Below are 21,299 nucleotides of genomic sequence, written 5' to 3' on the forward strand. Positions count from 1 at the left end.
TCTGGACTGCAGGAAGGCCAGTATAGCATCTGGACTCTTTTACTACAGAGCCATGCTGTTGGTTAGATGCTAACTGCATTTCGTTGTACTGTACTTGTACTGTTCAATTAAAATAAAGTTGAATCTGATAAAAAAATCTAATCTAATTTGTGCAGAATGTAGTTTGGCATTGTCTTGCTGAAATTAGCAAGGCCTTCCCTGAAGTCTGGTGTCTTCCTCTTTAGTCTGGAGGACGTGGCATCCATGATTCCCAAAAATTATTAAAAGAATTGATTTGTCAGACCTCAGGACAGTTTTCCACTTCACCTCAGTCCATCTTAAATGAACTGGGATCCAGTTTCTGGACCTTGTTCATATATGTATTTTTATTTTTTTTTACATGGTAGAGTTTTAACTTGCATTTCAGGATGCTGCAATGTACTGTCTTCACAGAAAATGGTTTTCGGGGGTTTTCCTGAGCGCACGTAGTGATGTTGACTACAGAATCATGTCTGTTTTTAATGCATTGCCGCCCGAAGATCATGGCCATCCAATATTAGTTTCCGACCTTGTCCCTTGTGATTTCTCCGGATTATGTGAATCTTTTAATGATATTATGCACCATTGATGAGATCCACAAACACTTTACAATTTTATTTGTTGCACTATTTGCCTGTGCAGTCTTTCACAAAGTGGTGAACCCCTCCCCATCTTTACTTCTGAAAGAATCTGGGATGCTTTTTTAAATACCCAATCATGTTACTGACCAGATGCCAATTGACTTATTTAGTTGTTCCCCTAGTTTGTTTTTTTGAATTACACAACTTTTAGTCTTTTGTTGCCCCTTTCCCTGCTTTTTTTAAACAGCAAATTCAAAGTGGGCATATATTTTTCAAGAAACAATAACATTTCTCAGTTTCAACATTTGATATGTTGTCTTTATACTATTTTCTATAAAATATAGAGTTGAAATGATTTGCACATCATTGCAATCTGTTTTTCTTTACATTTTACACAGCGTACCAACTTCTTTAGAAATGGGGTTGTATGTGTACCTCATACTTTGTTGAGGTGAAAATGTGAGTTAGATTTTTTTATGGATATCAACCCCAAAATAGATTCATGTTATCTTCAAGAATACACTGCATTGTTGCTAAAAATTACTTACTACAATCACACATTTTCTTTATGCTAGCTACCAGCTGATACAATTGATGTGTAGCCATTAACAGTCACTTCTTCCCAACCTGAAAAGGACAAATACTTAATGTTAAGCAGCATGAATACTATATGAAATTCAAACATGCTCAAAAGTTTGCATACCCTTGGAGAATTGATAATAGATCTACCATTTGTAAAGAGAACATGAATGAGCAGGCAAAACACGTCTTTTATGTCTTATGGGATTCACATTCAACTGTAGGTCATAACATAATGGCACAATCATAAAAGATAACATGGCAACAATAAAAACATAAACTGACCCCTGTTCAAATGTCTGCATACTCTTAATTCTTAATACTGTGTATTGCCCCCTTAAGCATCAATGACAGCATGCATTATTTTTGCAATAGTTGTCAATGAGGCCCCAGATTCTTGCAGGTGGCATAGTTGCCCATTCATCTTGGCAAAAGGCCTCCAGGTCATGCAAAGTCTTTGGTTGGCTTGCATGTACCGCATGTTTGAGATCTCCCCAGAGTGGCTCGATGATATTACGGTCAGGAGAGTGTGATGGCCACTCCAGAACCTTCAGCCTTTTTCCACTGTAACCACTAGAGGGTCAACTTGGCCATGTGCTTAGGTTCATTGTCGTGCGCTGCTTTCGTGCAGAAGAATACAAATTGTATTTTCTGATAACATGCTGCATTCATTTTGCCATCAGTTTTTACCAGATTCCCCGTACCTTTAGCAAGCAAGTTTTTTCTATAGCACAATTCATACTTGCTTTACGATGAAAAAAAATACATATAAAAATACAATAGCATGAAAACAAATACTCAAATGAAAACATCAAAACAACATAATAATAATAAAAAATTGAATAAGAAAATAGAAAAAGAATAAGAATTTGATAAAAACATTGGGAGCTATTTAAAACTGTGTACTTTGTACTGTACTGTGGTGAGGTCTGAAGCCTGACTGAAATGAGACCGCTTGAGGTAAAAAAAAATTGCTGAGTTGATTGAAGACAACCTTTTCAATGATCTTGGCTATAAAAGGAAGATTTGATACAGGTCTATAGTTGTTCATTATAGATGCATCCAGTGTTCTCTTTTTTAATAGGGGCTTAATGGCAGCTGTTTTTAGAGACGTTGGGAAAATGCCTGACTGGAGAGAGCTATTAACTGTTTGCCGTAGGTACAATTTAATAGAGTTTAAAATTTTTTTACGTCTGATGGCAATGTGTCGAGACAACATGTGGAAGCTTTAAGATGTTGAACTGTTTCTTCTGGGGGTTTTTGATCAATTGTATTAAAATGCGACATAATAACCATGTTGTCTTGGTGGTCGTGGTGACGGTACAGAGTCCTTGTTAGACTGTGTAGTTCTGATGTTTCGTCTAATACTTTAATTTTTTCACTAAAGAAACACGCAAATTCATTACATTTCACCGTGGACATGAGTTCTGATGCTATCTGCTTTATTGGGTTTGTAAGCTTGTCGACCATTGACAAATAGAGTGCGGGTATTGTTGATATTCTTGTTGATCATTCCCGATAAATGTTGCTGACTGGCCCTGAGTAACTCATTGTTGAAGCTACCAAGGCTTTGTTTATAGATGTCATAGTGAATTTGAAGTTTAGTTTTTCTCCACTTACGTTCCGCTTTCATACATTCTCTTTTCAGGGTGCTTTCTGTTTTCTGTTTGTTAATAGTCTACCTTTTCCGGTGCAACACAATCCATGACATTCAATATTTTGGCATTAAAATGATCCAGTAGTACATCAAGTGACTCAGCACTTATTGTTTGAGAGATAGCTATGGCTTCCATAAACTGAGCATTGGTACTCTCATTAATGAACCCTTTCTTAACAGAAACAGAGTTTAGAGCTCACACACCCCCAAAACATCAGTGAGCGACCACCATGCGTCACAGTGGGGATGGTATTCTGTTCACTGTAGGCCTTGTTGACCCCTCTCCTAACATAGCGCTTATGGTTGTGACCATAAAGCTCTAATTTGGTCTTTTGTTGTCAGGAATATTGTAACTAGGTTTTTTGTGGCAGTGGCACAGTAAAAGCTTCTTTCTGGCAACTCGACCATATTTTTTCATGTATCGTCGAATTGTACAGCTTGAAATAACCACACTGTCTTTTTCCAGAGCAGCTTGTACTTCTCATGAGGTTACCTGTAGGTTTTTCTTTGTATCCCAAACAATTCTTCTGGCAGTTCTGGCTGAAATCTTTCTTGGTCTACCTGACCTTGGATTTGTATCAAGAGATCCCCTGAATTTTCCACTTCTTAATTAGTGATTGAACAGTACTGACTGGCATTTGCAAGGCTTATATATCTTTTTATATCCTTTTCCATTTTTTTCCATTTCCATTACCTTGATATGCTGGTCTTTTGACAGTTCTTTTCTGCTCCCCAAGGCTCAGTATCTAGCCTGCTCAGTGCATCCATGTGAGAGCTAACAAACTCATTGACTATTTCTACACAGACACTACTAGTAATTTAAAAAGGTGTGGGAAATTCACCTTTAATTGCCATTTTCCCCTGTGTGTGTCACCTTGTTTGTAATATGGCCAAACGTTATTTTTCTTTTTCCATTGCATAAAAAGGAGCCATACAACTATGTGATAATAAATGGCTTCATATGATCACTATCCTTAAATAAAATACAATAAAATATTTTTTTTTCCTTTTTACCTCCCTCACGGTATGTGTACTATTGACATCTTTACCACCTCAATGGCAATATCATCAAACAAAAAGAGTATTCTTTGACTGCTCTAATGCTTTAAATGATGTTTTACAGTATATGGTTCTGCATTTGAAGAGTTTTTTCCTTATAAACATAGTAAAAGTAAATACATTCTGTTATTTATTTGACAGAATGCAACCAGTTGGCTGATAGTGTAATGGAATATGTGTCAAGTGTAATTAATAAACTACTGATAATGTACCTGGTAAAGAGTGAGCTGTGAAATAATGCTTTATCTCTTTTTCAGAGTTTTTTCAGTTTTTTTTTTTTTTTTTAAGAAAATGAAGGCAGCTTTGATTTTCTTAATCACTGTTTGCTTTTTTTGAACCCTCAACTTCTGTTCAGGGTTCACTCATTCAATCTGAGACTCTGCTTTGATTGGTTATTTTTTAGGAGGGTCATTACATACCATTATTTAGACTAGATTTATGTTATTGTTATTTAATTGTTATTAATAATTGTTATTCATAAATGTTCTCCCCAGTTTTTTGATATCTAGTTGACTTACGTAACACATTGTCTTATAGCGGCAACTCAATGGGGGTGGGAGGGTTGAAGATTTGCAAAATACTTCCTTTGAGACATGTCACACGAAGTCATGGGCAGGAAAATGTCCTAAAGAAATGTCATCTGGCACCAAAACATGTGTCGACTGTGAGAAGAAGTTGTATAAGAAATGTCTGTATTTGACTATCTGGGATCTGGCAGCACAATAATATATCCAAACACTTTAATAAGAACAACAAATAATTAAGGCTTTAAGTGGAAGGCTGAGAAGAAAGTAACACAGAACTAAACATTCAAACTGCAGTTAACACACAGCAGTTTATCAAATTTAATTGCATCAGACACCAAATACTGACTTGTTTGAAGTACAGTAAGAATAAATTTGGGTAAAGCTTGTGGAAAATGATGTGATTTTAAAATTGTGACGTCTCTTTGCTCAGTTCTGGACCTTGTGTGGGAATGCCTTGACACCCAAGCGGGGGATCTTTGGAAAGACTGGGGACTTGCAAACCATTCTGTGCCTGGCAACAGCAAAGGAAGGAGTGACATACTCTGGAGCGCTGAATGGGGACATCTATGTCTGGAAGGGGTTGAACCTAGCTCGCACAGTCCAAGCAGCCCATGGAGTAAGTAGAATTTAGCCCCACTAACACATTAACATTTCCATACAAATGAAATCTCAGTGTCTAGTACTGTTTTTCCTTTAAGAGATCTGCAAACAATAAACTAGAGCATGTTATTTTCTTTAGCTTTAAATGTTTATACATGTTGTGTAAATATGCATTTGTGAGGTGCACTGACAACCATGTTGGTCACGTTTATACTGTAACTACACCGATCAGCCATTACATCATGACCAGTGCTTAAATTGTAAGTCGGAAGGTCCCGGAAAACATTACGGCACGTGGGAGACATGGATCCAGTTGGCAAATTGACGCGAATAAAGCACATTAGTGGACAACAAAAAAACTTTCACATTCTTGTCAGGCAATGCTGAGGCTGCAGGAAAATGCATCTTTATGAACTCTGATTGCTTCTAGTGGAATGTTTACAGTGCACAGCGAACACAGTGATGAAAAAGTAAAAAAAGCGCCTACAATAGGCACGTGAGCATCAGAACTGGACCACCGAGCAATGGAAGAAGGTGGCCTGGTCTAATGAATCACGTTTTCTTTTACATCACGTGGATGGCCCGGTGCATGTGAGTTGCCTTGAGAACACATGGCACCAGGATGCAGTATGGGAAGAAGGCATAGGAAGAAGGAATTTCTAAACAGGCCCCTGTTTAGAAATTCTAGGTACAATTAAAAGGCCTGCATCCTGTGATCTGAGGTTACGTATAGGTATGTATGGCTGGATCATTTCAGCGAGGTAAGTAGGAGCAAGTCCATTTATTGATTTAACAATAAAACCTTAAAACAATAAATACAATAAAACCTTCATGTAGATGTTACTTTGACACGTACCACCAACCTAAGGCATTGTGCACCGTTTCAAGGTAAACGGTATTCCCTGATGGCATTGGCCTCTTCAGCATGATAATGCGCCCTGCCACAAAGCAAAGATGGTTCAGGAATGGTTTGAGGAACACAACAACAAGTTCAAGGTGTTGACTTGGCCTCCAAATTCCCCAGATCTCAATCCAATCGAGCATCTGTGGAATGTGCTGGACAAACTGGTCCAATCCCTGGAGGCCCCACCTCGCAACTTACAGGACTTAAAAGATCTGCTGCTAACGTCTCTAACATGCCAGATACCACAGCACACCTTCAGAAGTCTAGTGGAGTCCATGCCTCTATGGGTCAGGGCTGCTTTGGCTGCAAAAGGGGGACCTACACAATATTAGGCAGGTAGTCATAAATGTATGGCTGATCGGTGTATAATCATGTAGTTGATGTCTATCTGCTTACTGGGGTTGCTCCAGGGAAGAGATAACCAAAAGTTAAGTCTAGTGTTTTGGTCTTGCAAACTACACTTGTGTATTGATGAGCTCAATGTAATTAGCTTTTAGATATGTGATTTATACATTTTGATGTATCTTTCTTTGCCCATCAGTCAGTCACAGTACTTATTTTTGTTAGATGTCAGAATTAGATTTGAAAAGATTATATTTGATATTTTATCTGTACCTTTTTTACAGGCTGGGATTTTCAGCATGCATGCTTGTGAGGAAGGGTTTGCCACAGGGGGGCGGGACGGCTGCGTGAGACTGTGGGATATGGATTTCAAACCCATCACTAAGATCGACCTACGAGAGACTGAGCAAGGATATAAAAGTAAATTTATTTAGAATTCTTCTTCTAACCTATCCCTGTCTTTCCCTATCCTCTCCATACATAACCAACTGGGTCACACTGGATGATTTGCAAATACTTCTGTAGAGTTTACACCCCACAAAGCAGGTTGAGCTTTCAATCCCTTTAATCTTTTTATTAGCATTCAAGATTTTTCTATGTAGCCATTGTCTTTGCATTTCTTGCTTCCATATGCCCAGTGTAGTACAAGTGCAGTCTAGTATTAGATCTATTAATCTAGAGACAAGTTGTTAGAAACAATGTTGATTTACTATATATGTAAAGTAAATGTTGACTACTTTGTCACAACATGTTTTTGTTTTTCAGTGTAGTAAGTTGCTCTGCATAAAAGCGTCTGCTAAATTACTAAACTTTCAAATATAAAACAGTGTAATGTTACCCAAGTCAAACTTCCTCACATTTATTGTAAAGGGCAGAGCTAAAATGGGTTGTTCTTATTTGTTATTGCGATTTGCAGTAGTGGCTGTTAAAAAGAGGATTGCTCAAAGTAATTGCAGAAATTTTGTTAACTAAACCGTATCAAAGGTTTTCTTTGGTTTGTTGTGGTTTTTATGCTATTCCTTTCATTCAACCATTACTGAGAGCTTGTCCACAGATTTATAATGACACCAGCCACCACTAGTTAGTTGTTACTAAAGGGGAAACACATAGTAGGTGGAGTCAATAGGTTTAGATTAGGGGGAGGATTAGAGTCTGAGCTTTATCTAAGGCAAAGGGTAGGGAAGATCTACTATTCTAGTCAGCGGTGCCATCCTGCAAACCACTGCAGGGTTAGCTTGTGTCAGAAGCTAAGCAGGGTAAAGCCTGGTTGTTAATGCTGCTGATGGGCCAGTAATCTCTGATAGACAGACTCATGTAACATAACTTGCATTGTAACATCTGTTACAATGACTGACCTAGCAACAGACAGACCTAGCAACCTAGCCTCATTCTGTCATTAAGTATCCCTTTATAATTTTATTAATGTAATATATATGTGGTGAGATTCTTGGAGCAAAATGATGATATCACGTTTCTCAATGACATGAATGGAAGTTAGTGCAGTTTTTCCATTTGACTGCCTTTTGTTGAGAAATAGACATTCAGTATTTTTATTACTGTGTAATAAATATTGTGAAACACTATTATTCCACTTGTATATTACTGAATTACAAGCAGTACATTGATATTTCATTCTGTTTGGTTTGTTATTTGAAAACACTGAAACTCAAAATAAAATATTGTAAGTTGAAATAACTTTTATTTTGGGAAATATTTGTATTTTTTTTTTGGAAATAGCATTTATTTTCCATTGTTTTGCCTTGGAATTGTCTTTCAATTCACACAAATTAAAGAAATGGCCTTAACAAGGACAAAATTACCTTACTTCTGGCCTACACCTTTGAATGATTTGTTGCTGTCACATTGTTGCTGTCACATTGTCTGGAAAGCTGGTGGAAGCTGCAACACACCACCTAGGCATTTTTATAGACATTTTCTTATACTGCAATGCAAGAAAGTCTACGTAGTGCCCCTTTTATCTTTAATTATCAGATTAAGTTCAAAATAAACTATTGAGTGTTTTCTTTTCCCAGGCCTGTCTATCCGAAGTGTGTGCTGGAAAGCAGATCGTGTCCTGATGGGCACCCAGGACAGTGAAATCTTTGAAGTGATGGTGCGAGACCGGGACAAGCCACTGCTCCTCATGCAGGGTCACAGTGAAGGTGAACTCTGGGCCCTTGACCTCCATCCCAAGCAGCCAGTAGCTGTAACTGGTAGTGATGACCGCTCTGTAAGGTAACTGGTTTCACAAAACGGCATCCAAAATATCCTTCAGAAATGTCTTATCGCAACAACTCATAGGTCTGATTCTACAGGGGGCTAATAGAAAGAAACAACTTCAGATAGAAAGAAAATAATTCAGACACTTTGCTATGACACTCCAAATTGATTGGTGGGTGGAGCATTGTGCTATAGAGATGCTTCTGGGCGGCAGGACCTGAGAGATTCATCAGGATTGAGGGAAGGATGAGGAGAAGAAAACCTGATCCAGGATGTTGACTGTGGTGAACAAGTCTTGGTATGTCCTTTAGTGGACCAGCCAAAGCCTGGACTTGAACCCTATTGAACATCTGTGAGGAGACCTGAAAATCGCAATTCACTGATGCTCCCTATCCAATCTCACAGAGATTGAGAGGATCGGCAAGGAAGAATGGTGGCTGATAGAGGGATACCCAAGCAGATTCAAAGCTGGGATTGCAATTACATTTCTACAAAGTACAGAATAAGGGTTTGAATAATTGTCAGTTACATATTTCAGTTTTTAATATTTTCTAAAAAGTGTTATATAAACTTTTTCGCTTCGTAAATTGTAACAGGCAGAGGACAGAGAGGGTGGGCAGACGCAGGCCTTCGCTGCATTTGTTGTACAAAGGAAAATAACCCAAAACTAAGCAAAACTGAAACCAAAACAAAAAGGAACAGCGGAAGAGTTATGTGGCAGGGATGTCTCTCTTGATCAATTAGGGCCTGGTGTGTGTAGCGAAGACTGCGGTGGTCCAGAGATCCTCAGCAGTCTATGAGTGAGAGAGAGAGAGAGATGAAAAAAAATCAACTTTCCTCTCCCTTTCTATTGCTGCCTCATATCTCATGAGACAGGCAAGTGTTTCCACACCTGGCTGCCTCTTGAAGTTTCCGTGCCCCACCCCTGCAACACGCGCTCGCTCTCCAGACCGTCCTAGTCTCATTCCTCTCCCCTTGCAAGCTCTCCATGGTCTTGTACTTTCCAGTCCAGGCGTCCTTTTTTGGGGGTGTGAGATCAGTGCCTGGGCATCAGATGCGACCAGTACCCGGGCATCACACAATATTATTGATATTTGATTATATGAATTATACATTTAGCTTATAACACAACAAAATGTGGGGAAATTGAAAGGGGTCTGAATACTTTCTGAAGGGAAAGTATAAAATACATTCAAGGTTACTTAGGTAAAAACAGTATTAACATTGATCCCATATCTTCAGTAGTTTTAGTTAACATGGATTAGAAAACTTTTTCTCTTATTGTGTGGGATGGGTAATCAAATTTAGCTGGTCAGATGGACTCAACGACTATCAGGTCTCCAACTTTTTGCATGTAGACAGCTCAATCTTCAGTAGTTTTAGTTAACATGGATTATAAAACTTTTTCTCTTATTGTGTGGGATGGGTAATCAAATTTAGCTGGTCAGATGGACTCAACGACTATCAGGTCTCCAACTTTTTGCATGTAGACAGCTCAACTTTCAAATGCCAGTGCAACAAGAGAGTGATGTTCTAGTTAGAGAAGAGCCTACCAGCAACAGACTGATTGCACTACGGCCTACAAGTCAATGGAGGCAGAGGGGGCAGGGGCAGTCAAAGAGTTTGCGGGCATGATCGAAAAGGCTGCCTTACGGATCCCCTGCCCCCTCTGCCGACGCCGAAGGAACCTTTCCGACATGTCCTTTAGGGCTGAGTGCGTCAAGCTGGTGGACTCCGAGGTTTTAAGGCATTCGCTGAGGGTTCCTGGTCCTCTCCAGCTTCTGCCAGAGCTCCGGTTAAATGCTAAGCTACTTTCACCAGGGTCGAAGGTAGACAAACAACCATCAGCTCGGCCGTCCCTTGTCTGGAGCCCGAGTTGGGCTGGTCTGCCGTCATTAGGCTGGTCTGGGAAGAAGCCGCCTTACCATCCACAAGGACCACAACACGGGGCAGCTTTGTGATCCTGTGACGTCTTAGGATCACAGGCCCTGGTCGTGGCGAACAACGTTGCTCTCCTCGCGTCAGCGGCCTCCCATATTTTAGACTGTTCACCTACTCTGTTGTCACGTGACGTTGGGGAGGTTGTGGGATATCTTAAGGCTTAAATCTTAAATCTTCCACCTGGCGATCAGTGGCTACATCTGTGGCCAGACATTGACACCTTTGGCTGTCTCTGTCTTCCCTGCAAGATTCTGATTGCACACCCCTCCTCAATGCACCGTTGTCCCAGGAGGGTGTATTCGGCGACGCCATCCAACTGTCTTTTGAGAAGACCGACAAGGGACGGAAGGAGCTTTCCCGTCTCCCTCACGGCCCCCGCGTCTCTCTCACTGTTAGGCTCTGGTTTGTGACTCAGATGCTGAGAGAGACACACGGACTCTGGGAGGCGGTTGAAGTGTTTATTCACACAACCGGAATAAAACAGAGGAATTGTTCAGGGTTGAGTGGCTCCAGGAGGCGAGCGGCGAGGAGAGTTGAATGGCGAAGTGAGCAGGCAACAGGTGAGCAGGCAGCAATGGAAGCTGTGTGGCAAGGTGAGCAGGCAGCAGGTGAACAGGCAGCAATGTCAGAGCGGAATCTGGACAGAGGAGATGCAGGTTAACAAGGGCACACTGAAATAAAGCTGACTAGAACGCATAGGGACTAGGAGCAAGATGTCTGAGGGTTTGCAGAGCCAAGTTACCACGGGTAATGTTGTAACGAACTGGCGCTGAAGAGGTGAACAGCCCAGGTTTATATCTGCTGGTTGATTAATGGAAATGTGCTGCAGCTAGCTGGAAACAGAGCGGGAGAGAATGGCCACGCCCCTTGGCCAGGATCCTCTGTGAGCGCGACACTTGCACAGCAGGGGGAGACAAACACAGACAACACACACAAGGAAAAGGGGAAGAGGAAAACAGGCTGGGACAGGAAAAACAGAGCCTACCCATAACACTCATGTCCCCCACGTCTCCCTCACGGCCCCCGCGTCTCCCTCCCTCCTCAAGGTACGGGCCGAGCCTGACGGCGTCGCAGATTCGGCCCACCACACCATTTCCTTTAATAAAAAGGCTGAACAATACTTTTGTGTAAGTTGTGCTTTTGTGCAGACTCAGGTGGTGTCTGAGCCTGTTAAGCCATGGCAACGTTCATTCGCCTTTAGAGAAACGTCCGCATATGCAAATGCCGGGCTCTTTCCTGCCTTGCAGGGGCTACTGAGCATTCTGAGATTTCACAGGATGCTATAGGCTTCTCAATCCAGTTGCTAGGACATGCTCAAACACCAGGTAACGTCGTCGTCTCTTGGCCCCATCTTGCTACCTGTTCTCACTGAGTCCCCGGTCTCTGCCGGCGCTGCTCGGCATCTCTATGGCAACACGTCCCTTCCTTGGGTGCAACGTCCTTGTTAGCAAATGCCGGGTTCTCCCTCAGATTCCAATGAGTGAGTGCACTGTGCCTGATGTACAGCGGGATAGCCTAATGGTAAGTGCTCTCGGCTCTCGTTCCATGGTCCCGAGTTCGCCTCAGATCCTCCAACTACCAACTACAAGCTCTTCCTCTCTCAGAGCGTTATGAAGAGTTGCGTCATCACTGTACTATGTCAGCCTGGCCCGATCGAACAATCTAATTCATTTTCACTCGGCTCCCCCTCCCTTCTCGGGAATAGTGGAGACGGTGATGTCATCGCCCAACAGAGCTTCTGCTCTCCTGTCAGAGATAATGGAACTGTTGAACAAAGGACCGATCTCAGAGGTCCCAGAGGATCCCGATCTTGGACCTGTGCAATCTGAATGCGCTTGTAGCCAAACAGCTCACCACTACTCGCCTGTTGGAAGCCTTCCTTCCCGGTCATTTTTGTGCGAGCATAGACCTCAAGGATGCTTACCTCCATGTCCGGATCGTTCACAGGCGCAGGAAGTTTTTCAGATTTGCCTTTCAGGGCAAGGTCTACAAGGATTGCATTTGGTTACACTCTGGCACTGCGCACCTTCTCCAAATGCTTGGAGACGGCACTGGAACCCCTACGCAGGGAAGGCATCAGGATTTTAGCCTATCTAGACGATCTCCTGATTTTAGCCCCGTCCCTGCAGCTGGCCAGAGTACACACTTTACGAGTTGTGTCCCTTCTCACGCGATTAGAGCTCGCTGTGAATTGGAAAAAGGATCTACGTCCAAAATGTATTCCACTCGGTGGACTATGTTTGCAATGTGATCCGCGCAGAGGTCTTCTGACACTGTGGAGGAGATTCTGTCATTTTATAGTATCTCTTTGATATGGATAGGTCGCCATCAACTATCCGTAGATACGCACCGGCTATCTCAGCGTGCCATGAGGGTTTTGCTGGGAACACTGTTTTCAGCCACCCTCATCTCCGCCATTTCCTTTTGGGGATGCGCCGTCTGCGCCTGGTGGCCAGACTGGGCGCTCTCGCAGTGGGACTTTGCTAAGGTGCTGCGCCCTCTGTGAGCCTCCATTTGAGCCCTGTAGAAGTCTTCTCTTAAGCTGCTCTCCCTTAAGACTGCCTTGCTCCTTGCTTTATGCTCTGCTAAGCGAGTGAGCGATCTCTGTGTTTTCTCTGAGTGCCCAGGCTGTCTGACCTAACCTATCCTTCGTACCTAAGGTTATCACCAGCTCTTTTTGATCTAGAGTTATCGAATTACAGGCCTTCTTCCCTCTTCCGCATGTGCGTGAGGAGAAGGAGAGGCTCCACCGTCCATGCCCGGTATGCGTTCTCACTCTGTACGTGCAGCCCACCAGGTCTATCAGACTGACTCCCCAGCTGTTTATCTGTTAATCCAATTCCCGGGTGGGTGGTCCTCATTCTCTCTCTCCCACTGGTTTTGTGATTGCATCGCTTGGCCTATGAGACATCTGGCTCTGTTGTTCCAGAGGGTCTCCGTGCATGCTCCACGCATTGGTGTCGCAGCCTCCTCTGCCCTTTTTCAGAGGATCAGGGTAGATGACGTTTGCGTTGTGGTGTCGTGGTCATAACCTTCGGCGTTTTTCCGTTTCTATTTACTGGATGTCTCTCCCACGTCTTTTGTTAATTCGGTTCTCTACGCAGTTGCCCAAGACCTCAGAACTATCTTATGGAATCTCTATGGTGCTTTGCCTTGATTCTATCACTGCTTAAGACACTACAGAATTCTGTGGCCTGCTTGGCTCAGGGGTATTGTCGCTACCTGCTAACACTTGGCTCGGGTTTGCCCCATTCTGTATTTTTGTATATTTTTCTGTATTCTCATGCCCCTCATCTCGTGATGTGTAGTGCGTGAGTTATATGTTGTGCTTTGTGTGAAACGGATACGTTTCCTTTTCGCTTGAACTCAACATTCCTTCTTTTTCCCTCGGACGGCTTATGTGTTCATAGGCCTGCCCTTGGGGAGGATTTTCATCCTTAACGCATTCGATCATCCCTTCTCTGACTTCATCAGCTATCGGGGATGTTTAGTTTTGAGGTTTTAGGGGTCGGTTTCTTAACTGCATCTCATACAAATCATGCTGGTTGTGTCCGGCAGGGAGTACATCCTTGGTTCACTCGCTCCTCTGTAAACCACTAGGAGCTAAAGCCCCTCCAGGGGGCGGAGCTCCACGACATAAAACGTTAGTGATTGGGAATGTTACTCCGGTTATATGAGTGGAGCCTCCTAGAGGGAATATAACTCCGGTTATATGAGTGGAGCGGAGCCCCCTAGAGGGAATGTAACTCCGGTTATATGAGTGGAGCGGAGCCTCCTAGAGGGAATGTAACTCCGGTTATATGAGTGGAGTGGAGCCTCCTAGAGGGAATGTAACTCCGGTTATATGAGTGGAGCGGAGCCTCCTAGAGGGAATGTAACTGCGGTTATATGAGTGGAGCGGAGCCCCCTAGAGGGAATGTAACTGTGGTTATATGAGTGGAGCGGAGCCCCCTAGAGGGAATGTAACTCCGGGTTATATGAGTGGAGCGGAGCCCCCTAGAGGGAATGTAACTGCGGTTATATGAGTGGAGCGGAGCCCCCTTGAGGGAATGTAACTCCGGTTATATGAGTGGAGCGGAGCCCCCTAGAGGGAATGTAACTGCGGTTATATGAGTGGAGCAGAGCCCCCTAGAGGGAATGTAACTGCGGTTATATGAGTGGAGCGGAGCCCCCTAGAGGGAATGTAACTCTGGTTATATGAGTGGAGCGGAGCCCCCTAGAGGGAATGTAACTGCGGTTATATGAGTGGAGCGGAGCCCCCTAGAGGGAATGTAACTCCGGTTATATGAGTGGAGCGGAGCCCCCTAGAGGGAATGTAACTCCGGTTATATGAGTGGAGCGGAGCCCCCTAGAGGGAATGTAACTCCGGTTATATGAGTGGAGCGGAGCCCCCTAGAGGGAATGTAACTGCGGTTATATGAGTGGAGCGGAGCCCCCTAGAGGGAATGTAACTGCGGTTATGAGTGGAGCGGAGCCCCCTTGAGGGAATGTAACTGCGGTTATATGAGTGGAGCGGAGCCCCCTAGAGGGAATGTAACTCCGGTTATATGAGTGGAGCGGAGCCCCCTAGAGGGAATGTAACTCTGGTTATATGAGTGGAGCGGAGCCCCCTAGAGGGAATGTAACTCCGGTTATATGAGTGGAGCGGAGCCCCCTAGAGGGAATGTAACTCCGGTTATATGAGTGGAGCGGAGCCCCCTAGAGGGAATGTAACTCTGGTTATATGAGTGGAGCGGAGCCCCCTAGAGGGAATGTAACTCCGGTTATATGAGTGGAGTGGAGCCCCCTAGAGGGAATGTAACTCCGGTTATATGAGTGGAGCGGAGCCCCTTAGAGGGAATGTAACTCCGGTTATATGAGTGGAGCGGAGCCCCCTAGAGGGAATGTAACTGCGGTTATATGAGTGGAGCGGAGCCCCCTAGAGGGAATGTAACTGCGGTTATATGAGTGGAGCGGAGCCCCCTTGAGGGAATGTAACTGCGGTTATATGAGTGGAGCGGAGCCCCCTAGAGGGAATGTAACTGCGGTTATATGAGTGGAGCGGAGCCCCCTAGAGGGAATGTAACTCTGGTTATATGAGTGGAGCGGAGCCCCCTAGAGGGAATGTAACTCCGGTTATATGAGTGGAGCGGAGCCCCCTAGAGGGAATGTAACTCCAGTTATATGAGTGGAGCGGAGCCTCCTAGAGGGATTGTAACTGCGGTTATATGAGTGGAGCGGAGCCCCCTAGAGGGAATGTAACTCCAGTTATATGAGTGGAGCGGAGCCTCCTAGAGGGAATGTAACTCCGGTTATATGAGTGGAGCGGAGCCCCCTAGAGGGAATGTAACTGCGGTTATATGAGTGGAGCGGAGCCCCCTAGACCTGTTGCCCAAGCCTTCCCCCGGGATATGCTGAATAAAAAGTGTTCTCTGGGCTCACGCTTCCTATATAGAGGCAGGCATGCCCTGATTGGCTGTTGCATCTTGCATAATGAGTTTTCAGTACGGCCGCTGACGCGGCAAGGGTAAACCACTAGGAGCTAAAGCCCCTCTAAGTGGCTCCGCTCCACTCATATAACCAGAGTTACATTCCCGTTTACTAACGTTTATTTTAGGTATGCACAGCTGATGTTTTATACCTTCTGACTGGCAGTTCAATCAAGACTGTAGCATGTTCTGTAAGCAATGCATTAGTCAGTACCTATAATCATTCCCTTGCATGTTAGTATGTTCTAGTTCTTTACTAAAATAGCCCCATTTCTCAGAGTCTTATTATCTGTTCAGTCTTTTCCCTTGTTGCATTCAATCTCTGTTGCAGGCTCTGGAGTTTGTCTGACCACACTCTTATTGCCCGCTGTAACATGGAGGAAGCGGTGCGTAGCGTCTCCTTCATCAATGACGGTTCTCAGCTCGCCCTGGGCATGAAGGACGGCTCTTTCACTGTGCTCCGAGTCAGGTGGGATACCAAATGGTCCATACTCAAGGCTTTTTTTCAAACATGCCATATTTTGGTATTTTGTTTGCCATTAATCAAATTATTTATGATTTGTAATTACACAGAAAAACAATATAACATCATAATTATTGTATCATAATTGTTTATTGTGGGATTGATGAATAGTACCTACAGTACTATGACATTTTTACTTGTTTTCAGTAAGTCACCTTGTTAACAGACAATATTTTTGATTTAACAAAATAAAATGAATAGTTGTTAAATAAACAGGACTGTAAAATAATCCTCAGAGATATGACGGAGGTGGTCCACATTAAAGACAGAAAAGAAGTCATCCATGAGCTGAAGTTTTCGCCGGATGGTTCTTACCTGGCAGTGGGCTCTAACGATGGCCTGGTGGACATCTATGCCGTCGCCCAGCGTTACAAGAAAGTGGGAGAGTGCAACCGCTCAACTAGTTTCATCACCCATTTGGACTGGTCGGTGGACAGCCGTTTCCTGCAGACCAATGACGGAGCAGGGGAGAGGCTCTTTTACAGGATGCCAGGTAAAACACTTGGCAAACAATTGATTGAGATGCTCTTCAAAACAGAATGTGAAATTAATACAAACAAAAACAGTGACTCAAGATATTTTACGGTTGTAATATTCCAAACGATTATGACAATCAACAACAGTTTTTATTGTGAGGTTGTAGAAAAATGAAGTGCGTGGGTGTAGACGTGTTGAGGTGTTGAGTAATGGGTAATCACATCAGACACTAGACATGAGTAGCAGATGCTGCAGCACAGAAGCATGTCTGCTTCTACAAATGAGCCACTGAAGGATGCTGATACATGTGTCTGTGTCTAGGGAATGAGTAATCAACACCTGCCTGAGTGAAATTGACCAATCTGGAGATATTCTATACTGAAAAGGAAATCCATACATTTACAGTAAATGTCTGCCTGAGTGGTTTCCAATGAAAAACTGTCAAACAGAAAAATATACTTAAATAATCAGTACATAATAAAATGAACATAAATAATCAGAAAAAAACAATACTTTCCCTCCAATAAATTACATTATTCTCAAGAGAAATACTCTCTCTAAGGTATTTGTAGTCCATGTCCATGTAATGGTTAACAAGTGGCAGTCCAGATGAGCCAAATTGTAAAAAATGAAGGGACCTCCTTACCCCCAAATGACTATGGACCTATATCAACAGTAAAAAAAGACCAAGGCAAACTTACTGGTACCATCCTTATCGATTTTGACACAAAATCACTAAATTGGTTCCATGCATATCTCTATGGAGTTACTTTTGTTTCAATAAAAACAAACAAGTATTGGTACTGCTAACAAAATAATTAATATTTAAACTAAAAAGTGTTGAGATCAAAAATATATATATTGCAAGAATCTTTTGAAATACAAAAACAAATTGATTGAAAATGAATGCAAATATTTATTTGAGAGGGAATATTTGTTCTTGATAATGTGATAATGTGTCTTTGGCTGCAGTTTTTTTCTATTTTTGGTTACGTTACCCTGGATTTTGCTCTCGATTTCTTTTTTGCGGTTGCGAGTTTTTTACACAAATTTCACGGAGGAGGGTTTAAGAGAGGAAATGCATCTCCATTGGTCAACCAGACAGGGCAACATCAACAGTTACAGTCTGTTTACATTCTAGGCTTGTTACATTAATAGGTAGACAGGCTATTGTGTATGGAACGCACGTGAAATAACCGCAACAGTATGTTGACTAAACAACCTACCCTGTATATTTGCCTAATCATTGTTTATATATGAGCATTTTTTCATTTTAGATAAGAAAAGATTCAGTAGTTATTTGGTAGCCAACCAGCCCACTGGCACTAGCCTAGCTAGCTACCTTTATAACAAGGAGGACACCTGGAAAAAGCTACAGTAAATAGTTTTGTGCCTTGTTTGAACTGTTAAATAACTAGCTAGTTAGGGTTCTATTATTCTGTTTAGGAGGTCCAGGTGACCTAAACAGGTGGCTGGAGTGGAGGAGAGTGGTGACAGGCAGCAGTGGAAGTAATGTTCACATACTACGTATCTCCTCCTTACAGAGTTTATCTATAACAGATGATACAAGTGGCCTAGATATTCCTTATTAGTTAAGCCTCCTAATACTTGGATAGGTAGGAAGTAGAGGTGCAAGCATAATTGTGGCTTGTGTTTAGTTTATCATAGGCAGCATTATATTAAGTAAAATTAATGTTAGTTGTGTCTCAATTGTTCACCCTTCTTCCAAAACAAACAGCACTTGTACACTTCCTTGCATTCATTTTGCAATATAATAGGAAGTCCTTCTTGTCACCGCTTAAACACGTATTTGTATACATTAGGAGGATGCAGGAACACACTGTAGAAGAAAGGGCTAAATTGGATGTGTGTTCTCTCAACCAACTCTATGTCTAGCCCAGTAGTTATGTTTAAAAGCAGCAGTGATATAAAAGCAGCATGATGGAGTTAACATCTATTACATTTATATTTATTCCTTTCCTTCCCCAGTGACACAAGTTCCTTTAAGGGGTTTGGTGATCTACAGTATGGACTGGAATAACTATATTTTGGGAGGGGAAAAACACCACTTCTGTATTTTATTATTTACTCAATACCAGGCATAGTGCATCTATTTGTTTTTCAGACTCTTTTATATTCAGACGTGAATGGGACGGCTAAATAACGCCATTTCTATGTGCAGGCAACCCCAGAGAATTCTCCATCAGATGGCACCTTCTTGTATTTCAGATGCTTCTGGACAAGCTGCCCTTGGCTAGGTATGCAAAAAAAGTGGCCAAAACTAATATGTGTTTCCCTGAGCCCCCTTTTTCAAATGGTCTGTATTACTACCTTCAGAGAGGGATTGTATGAATGCATACTTTGGTTTAGGATTAATGAGATTAATGGTGTGTCCTCATTCATCACCCCCTCAAATGGAAATCTGTCCCTGTGTTATGACAAGTCATTCAACTACTCAAAATGACTACAAATTGCAGAATACTGTTCATGTGAACAGTGAAACAGAGCCCCCTCTGTGTTCTCAGAATGTGTCCCCTCCTTCTGTGCAGAGCCTTTCATTTCTGACATGATCCTGCTCTTGATGTCCTCAACTTTTTCACTGCTGATGTAGGTGACCTTGAACCTGGGGTCCATGAAGGATGCGATGTCCAGAAGTTCTTGTGTTCCTGGGTCATCATACTTTGTATTCATGTAATCCAGGATTTTCACTTTAATGGACTTGGTTAAATCTGTGTCATCTTCCTTTTCTACAAGGACCGATGTCTTTAAAAGATGAAGGACGGGTTTCACATATGAAACACTGACATAGATTTCCCCGGAAAGAGCATCAGTAAATTCCTGCAAAGGGCGTAATGCCAGGTTTACAGACTCTAGTACATCCAGGTCCTGCCAGGAGGGAACCAGATGCCGTGTTTTACGGTCTGCTGATAGGACATCAGAAATGGCCCGCCGCTGCTCCAAGACCCTCTCAATCATCTTTTGTCTTGAGCCCCACCTAGTTGGACATTCTGTGATGAGTGAGTGCTCAGGGAGGTTGTGCTCCTGTTGTGCTTTTTTTAGTGCCGTCTTCTGTTTCCAGCTGTGGGAAAAATGTCCCACCAATTTTTTGCACAGCCCAGCAGCACGGTCAATGCGGCTGTCATCCTTAATAGCATTTCCTGGAAAGAGGATAAGAAATAAATTGTTACAAACTACTCAAACTACCAGTAAACATTGTAGCCAATTATTTAATTATTAATAATTTAACTAAATTACATTTTATAGTAATATAATTATTTTAATAAAGTAATATTTCAAATGCTGCATAATTAACTAAAATTCTTACACAGTGATAATCCTGTTAACGTTAGATAAATGCTGACCATGCAGTGGGGAAATACAACTTACAACAAGTGCTCAGAGTTTCCTATTGTTTATAATAAAATAATACTTGCATTAGCCTAATAGTAACTTACCATTTATTACATGGCTCAGACCGTATATGAAAAACAGAGCGTTGCTATGGATACGTTTCTGTTTAGCGAAAGCAATACAATCGTTTTTAAATCAATAAACTCCTTTTTAAATCAATTATTTGTCTCGCTATACATTATCCCTTAATTATTACGTGGCGTGGTTGTACAATGCGGTCTGTTCTAAGTATAATAACCAGAGACACCGTTGCCATGAAAAATAGCGTTGCTATAGACACACATGATTCTAACCATTAAGACGGAGCGTACTATTTTCTCTAGCGGAAGCAATACACTTATTTTTAAATCAATAAACTTCTTTTTAAATTAATATTTTGTGTCAAATTATTTATTTGAAAGGTAGCCATGTAATAAACGGGATAATGTAGAGCGAGTCTGTTTGTTATGCAGCGAATACAATGCCTTCATGCTGATTAGGACTAACGTTAACTTTAGCTGCTATTATAACAACCGCCTCGCTCTATCCCTTACGTAACTTAAAGAAAATATTATCATTACACTTACCAATAGCAAGATGCAGCCTATGGCCAAAGCACTGAAGTCTGACCCAGTGGTTGAGTTCTATTGCTTTCACAACGTTCGCCCCGTTGTCGGTAGTAATGCAAACCAGCTGCTCTTCCCGCAAATGCCAGCTGGCCAAAGCATCACTTAATCCACAGGCAATGTTTTCTGCGGTGTGCTGTCCGGGGAAATAGGATGTCTGTAGACATCGCGTTTTCAGTTCAAAGTCTTGATCCAAAAAGTGCACAGTAAGGCTGATGTAGGGCTCTGTCGTTCGACTGGACCAAAGATCTGTGGTACACGCGTAGTGTTCAACTTGACTCAGTTCCGATTCCACAGTCTCCCTGCATGCGTCATACATTTTTGGAATGGCGATTTGCGAAAAATAGGTCCGTGATGGAATCTGGTATATTCGGTCCAAATTAGTTA

The 21,299-nt window shown here is 42.4% G+C and overlaps 1 protein-coding gene and 1 long non-coding RNA gene across 12 annotated transcripts in view; one reads left to right on the forward strand and one right to left on the reverse strand.

Moving 5' to 3' along the window:
- The window catches only part of LOC105030787 (echinoderm microtubule-associated protein-like 6), a 200,103-nt gene that overhangs the window by 24,176 nt on the left and 154,628 nt on the right, over window positions 1–21,299 (forward strand). For all 10 annotated transcript variants that reach the window (XR_004576137.1, XR_004576136.1, XR_004576135.1 and 7 more), the window contains exons 5-9: window positions 4,852–5,037; window positions 6,552–6,687; window positions 8,301–8,502; window positions 16,228–16,365; window positions 16,656–16,912. Coding sequence is in view for 7 of the 10 variants with exons in the window: in XM_034294192.1 (XP_034150083.1) it covers window positions 4,852–5,037; window positions 6,552–6,687; window positions 8,301–8,502; window positions 16,228–16,365; window positions 16,656–16,912 (919 nt within the window). In the remaining 3 variants the exon portion in view is untranslated. The remainder of the gene's footprint in view (window positions 1–4,851; window positions 5,038–6,551; window positions 6,688–8,300; window positions 8,503–16,227; window positions 16,366–16,655; window positions 16,913–21,299) is intronic.
- Window positions 8,812–21,163, reverse strand: LOC114839827. 2 transcript variants are annotated; one of them, XR_004576139.1, is made up of 3 exons: window positions 20,874–21,163; window positions 16,735–20,054; window positions 8,812–9,281 (listed from the first exon to the last, which is right to left on the reverse strand). It is a non-coding gene; the product is annotated as an uncharacterized LOC114839827 (long non-coding RNA). The 2 variants fall into 2 exon arrangements; XR_004576138.1 differs by lacking the exon at window positions 8,812–9,281 and having other exon boundaries at window positions 16,491–20,054.

The sequence above is a fragment of the Esox lucius genome, chromosome 9, assembly GCF_011004845.1.
Source record: "Esox lucius isolate fEsoLuc1 chromosome 9, fEsoLuc1.pri, whole genome shotgun sequence".
Lineage (NCBI taxonomy): Eukaryota > Metazoa > Chordata > Actinopteri > Esociformes > Esocidae > Esox > Esox lucius.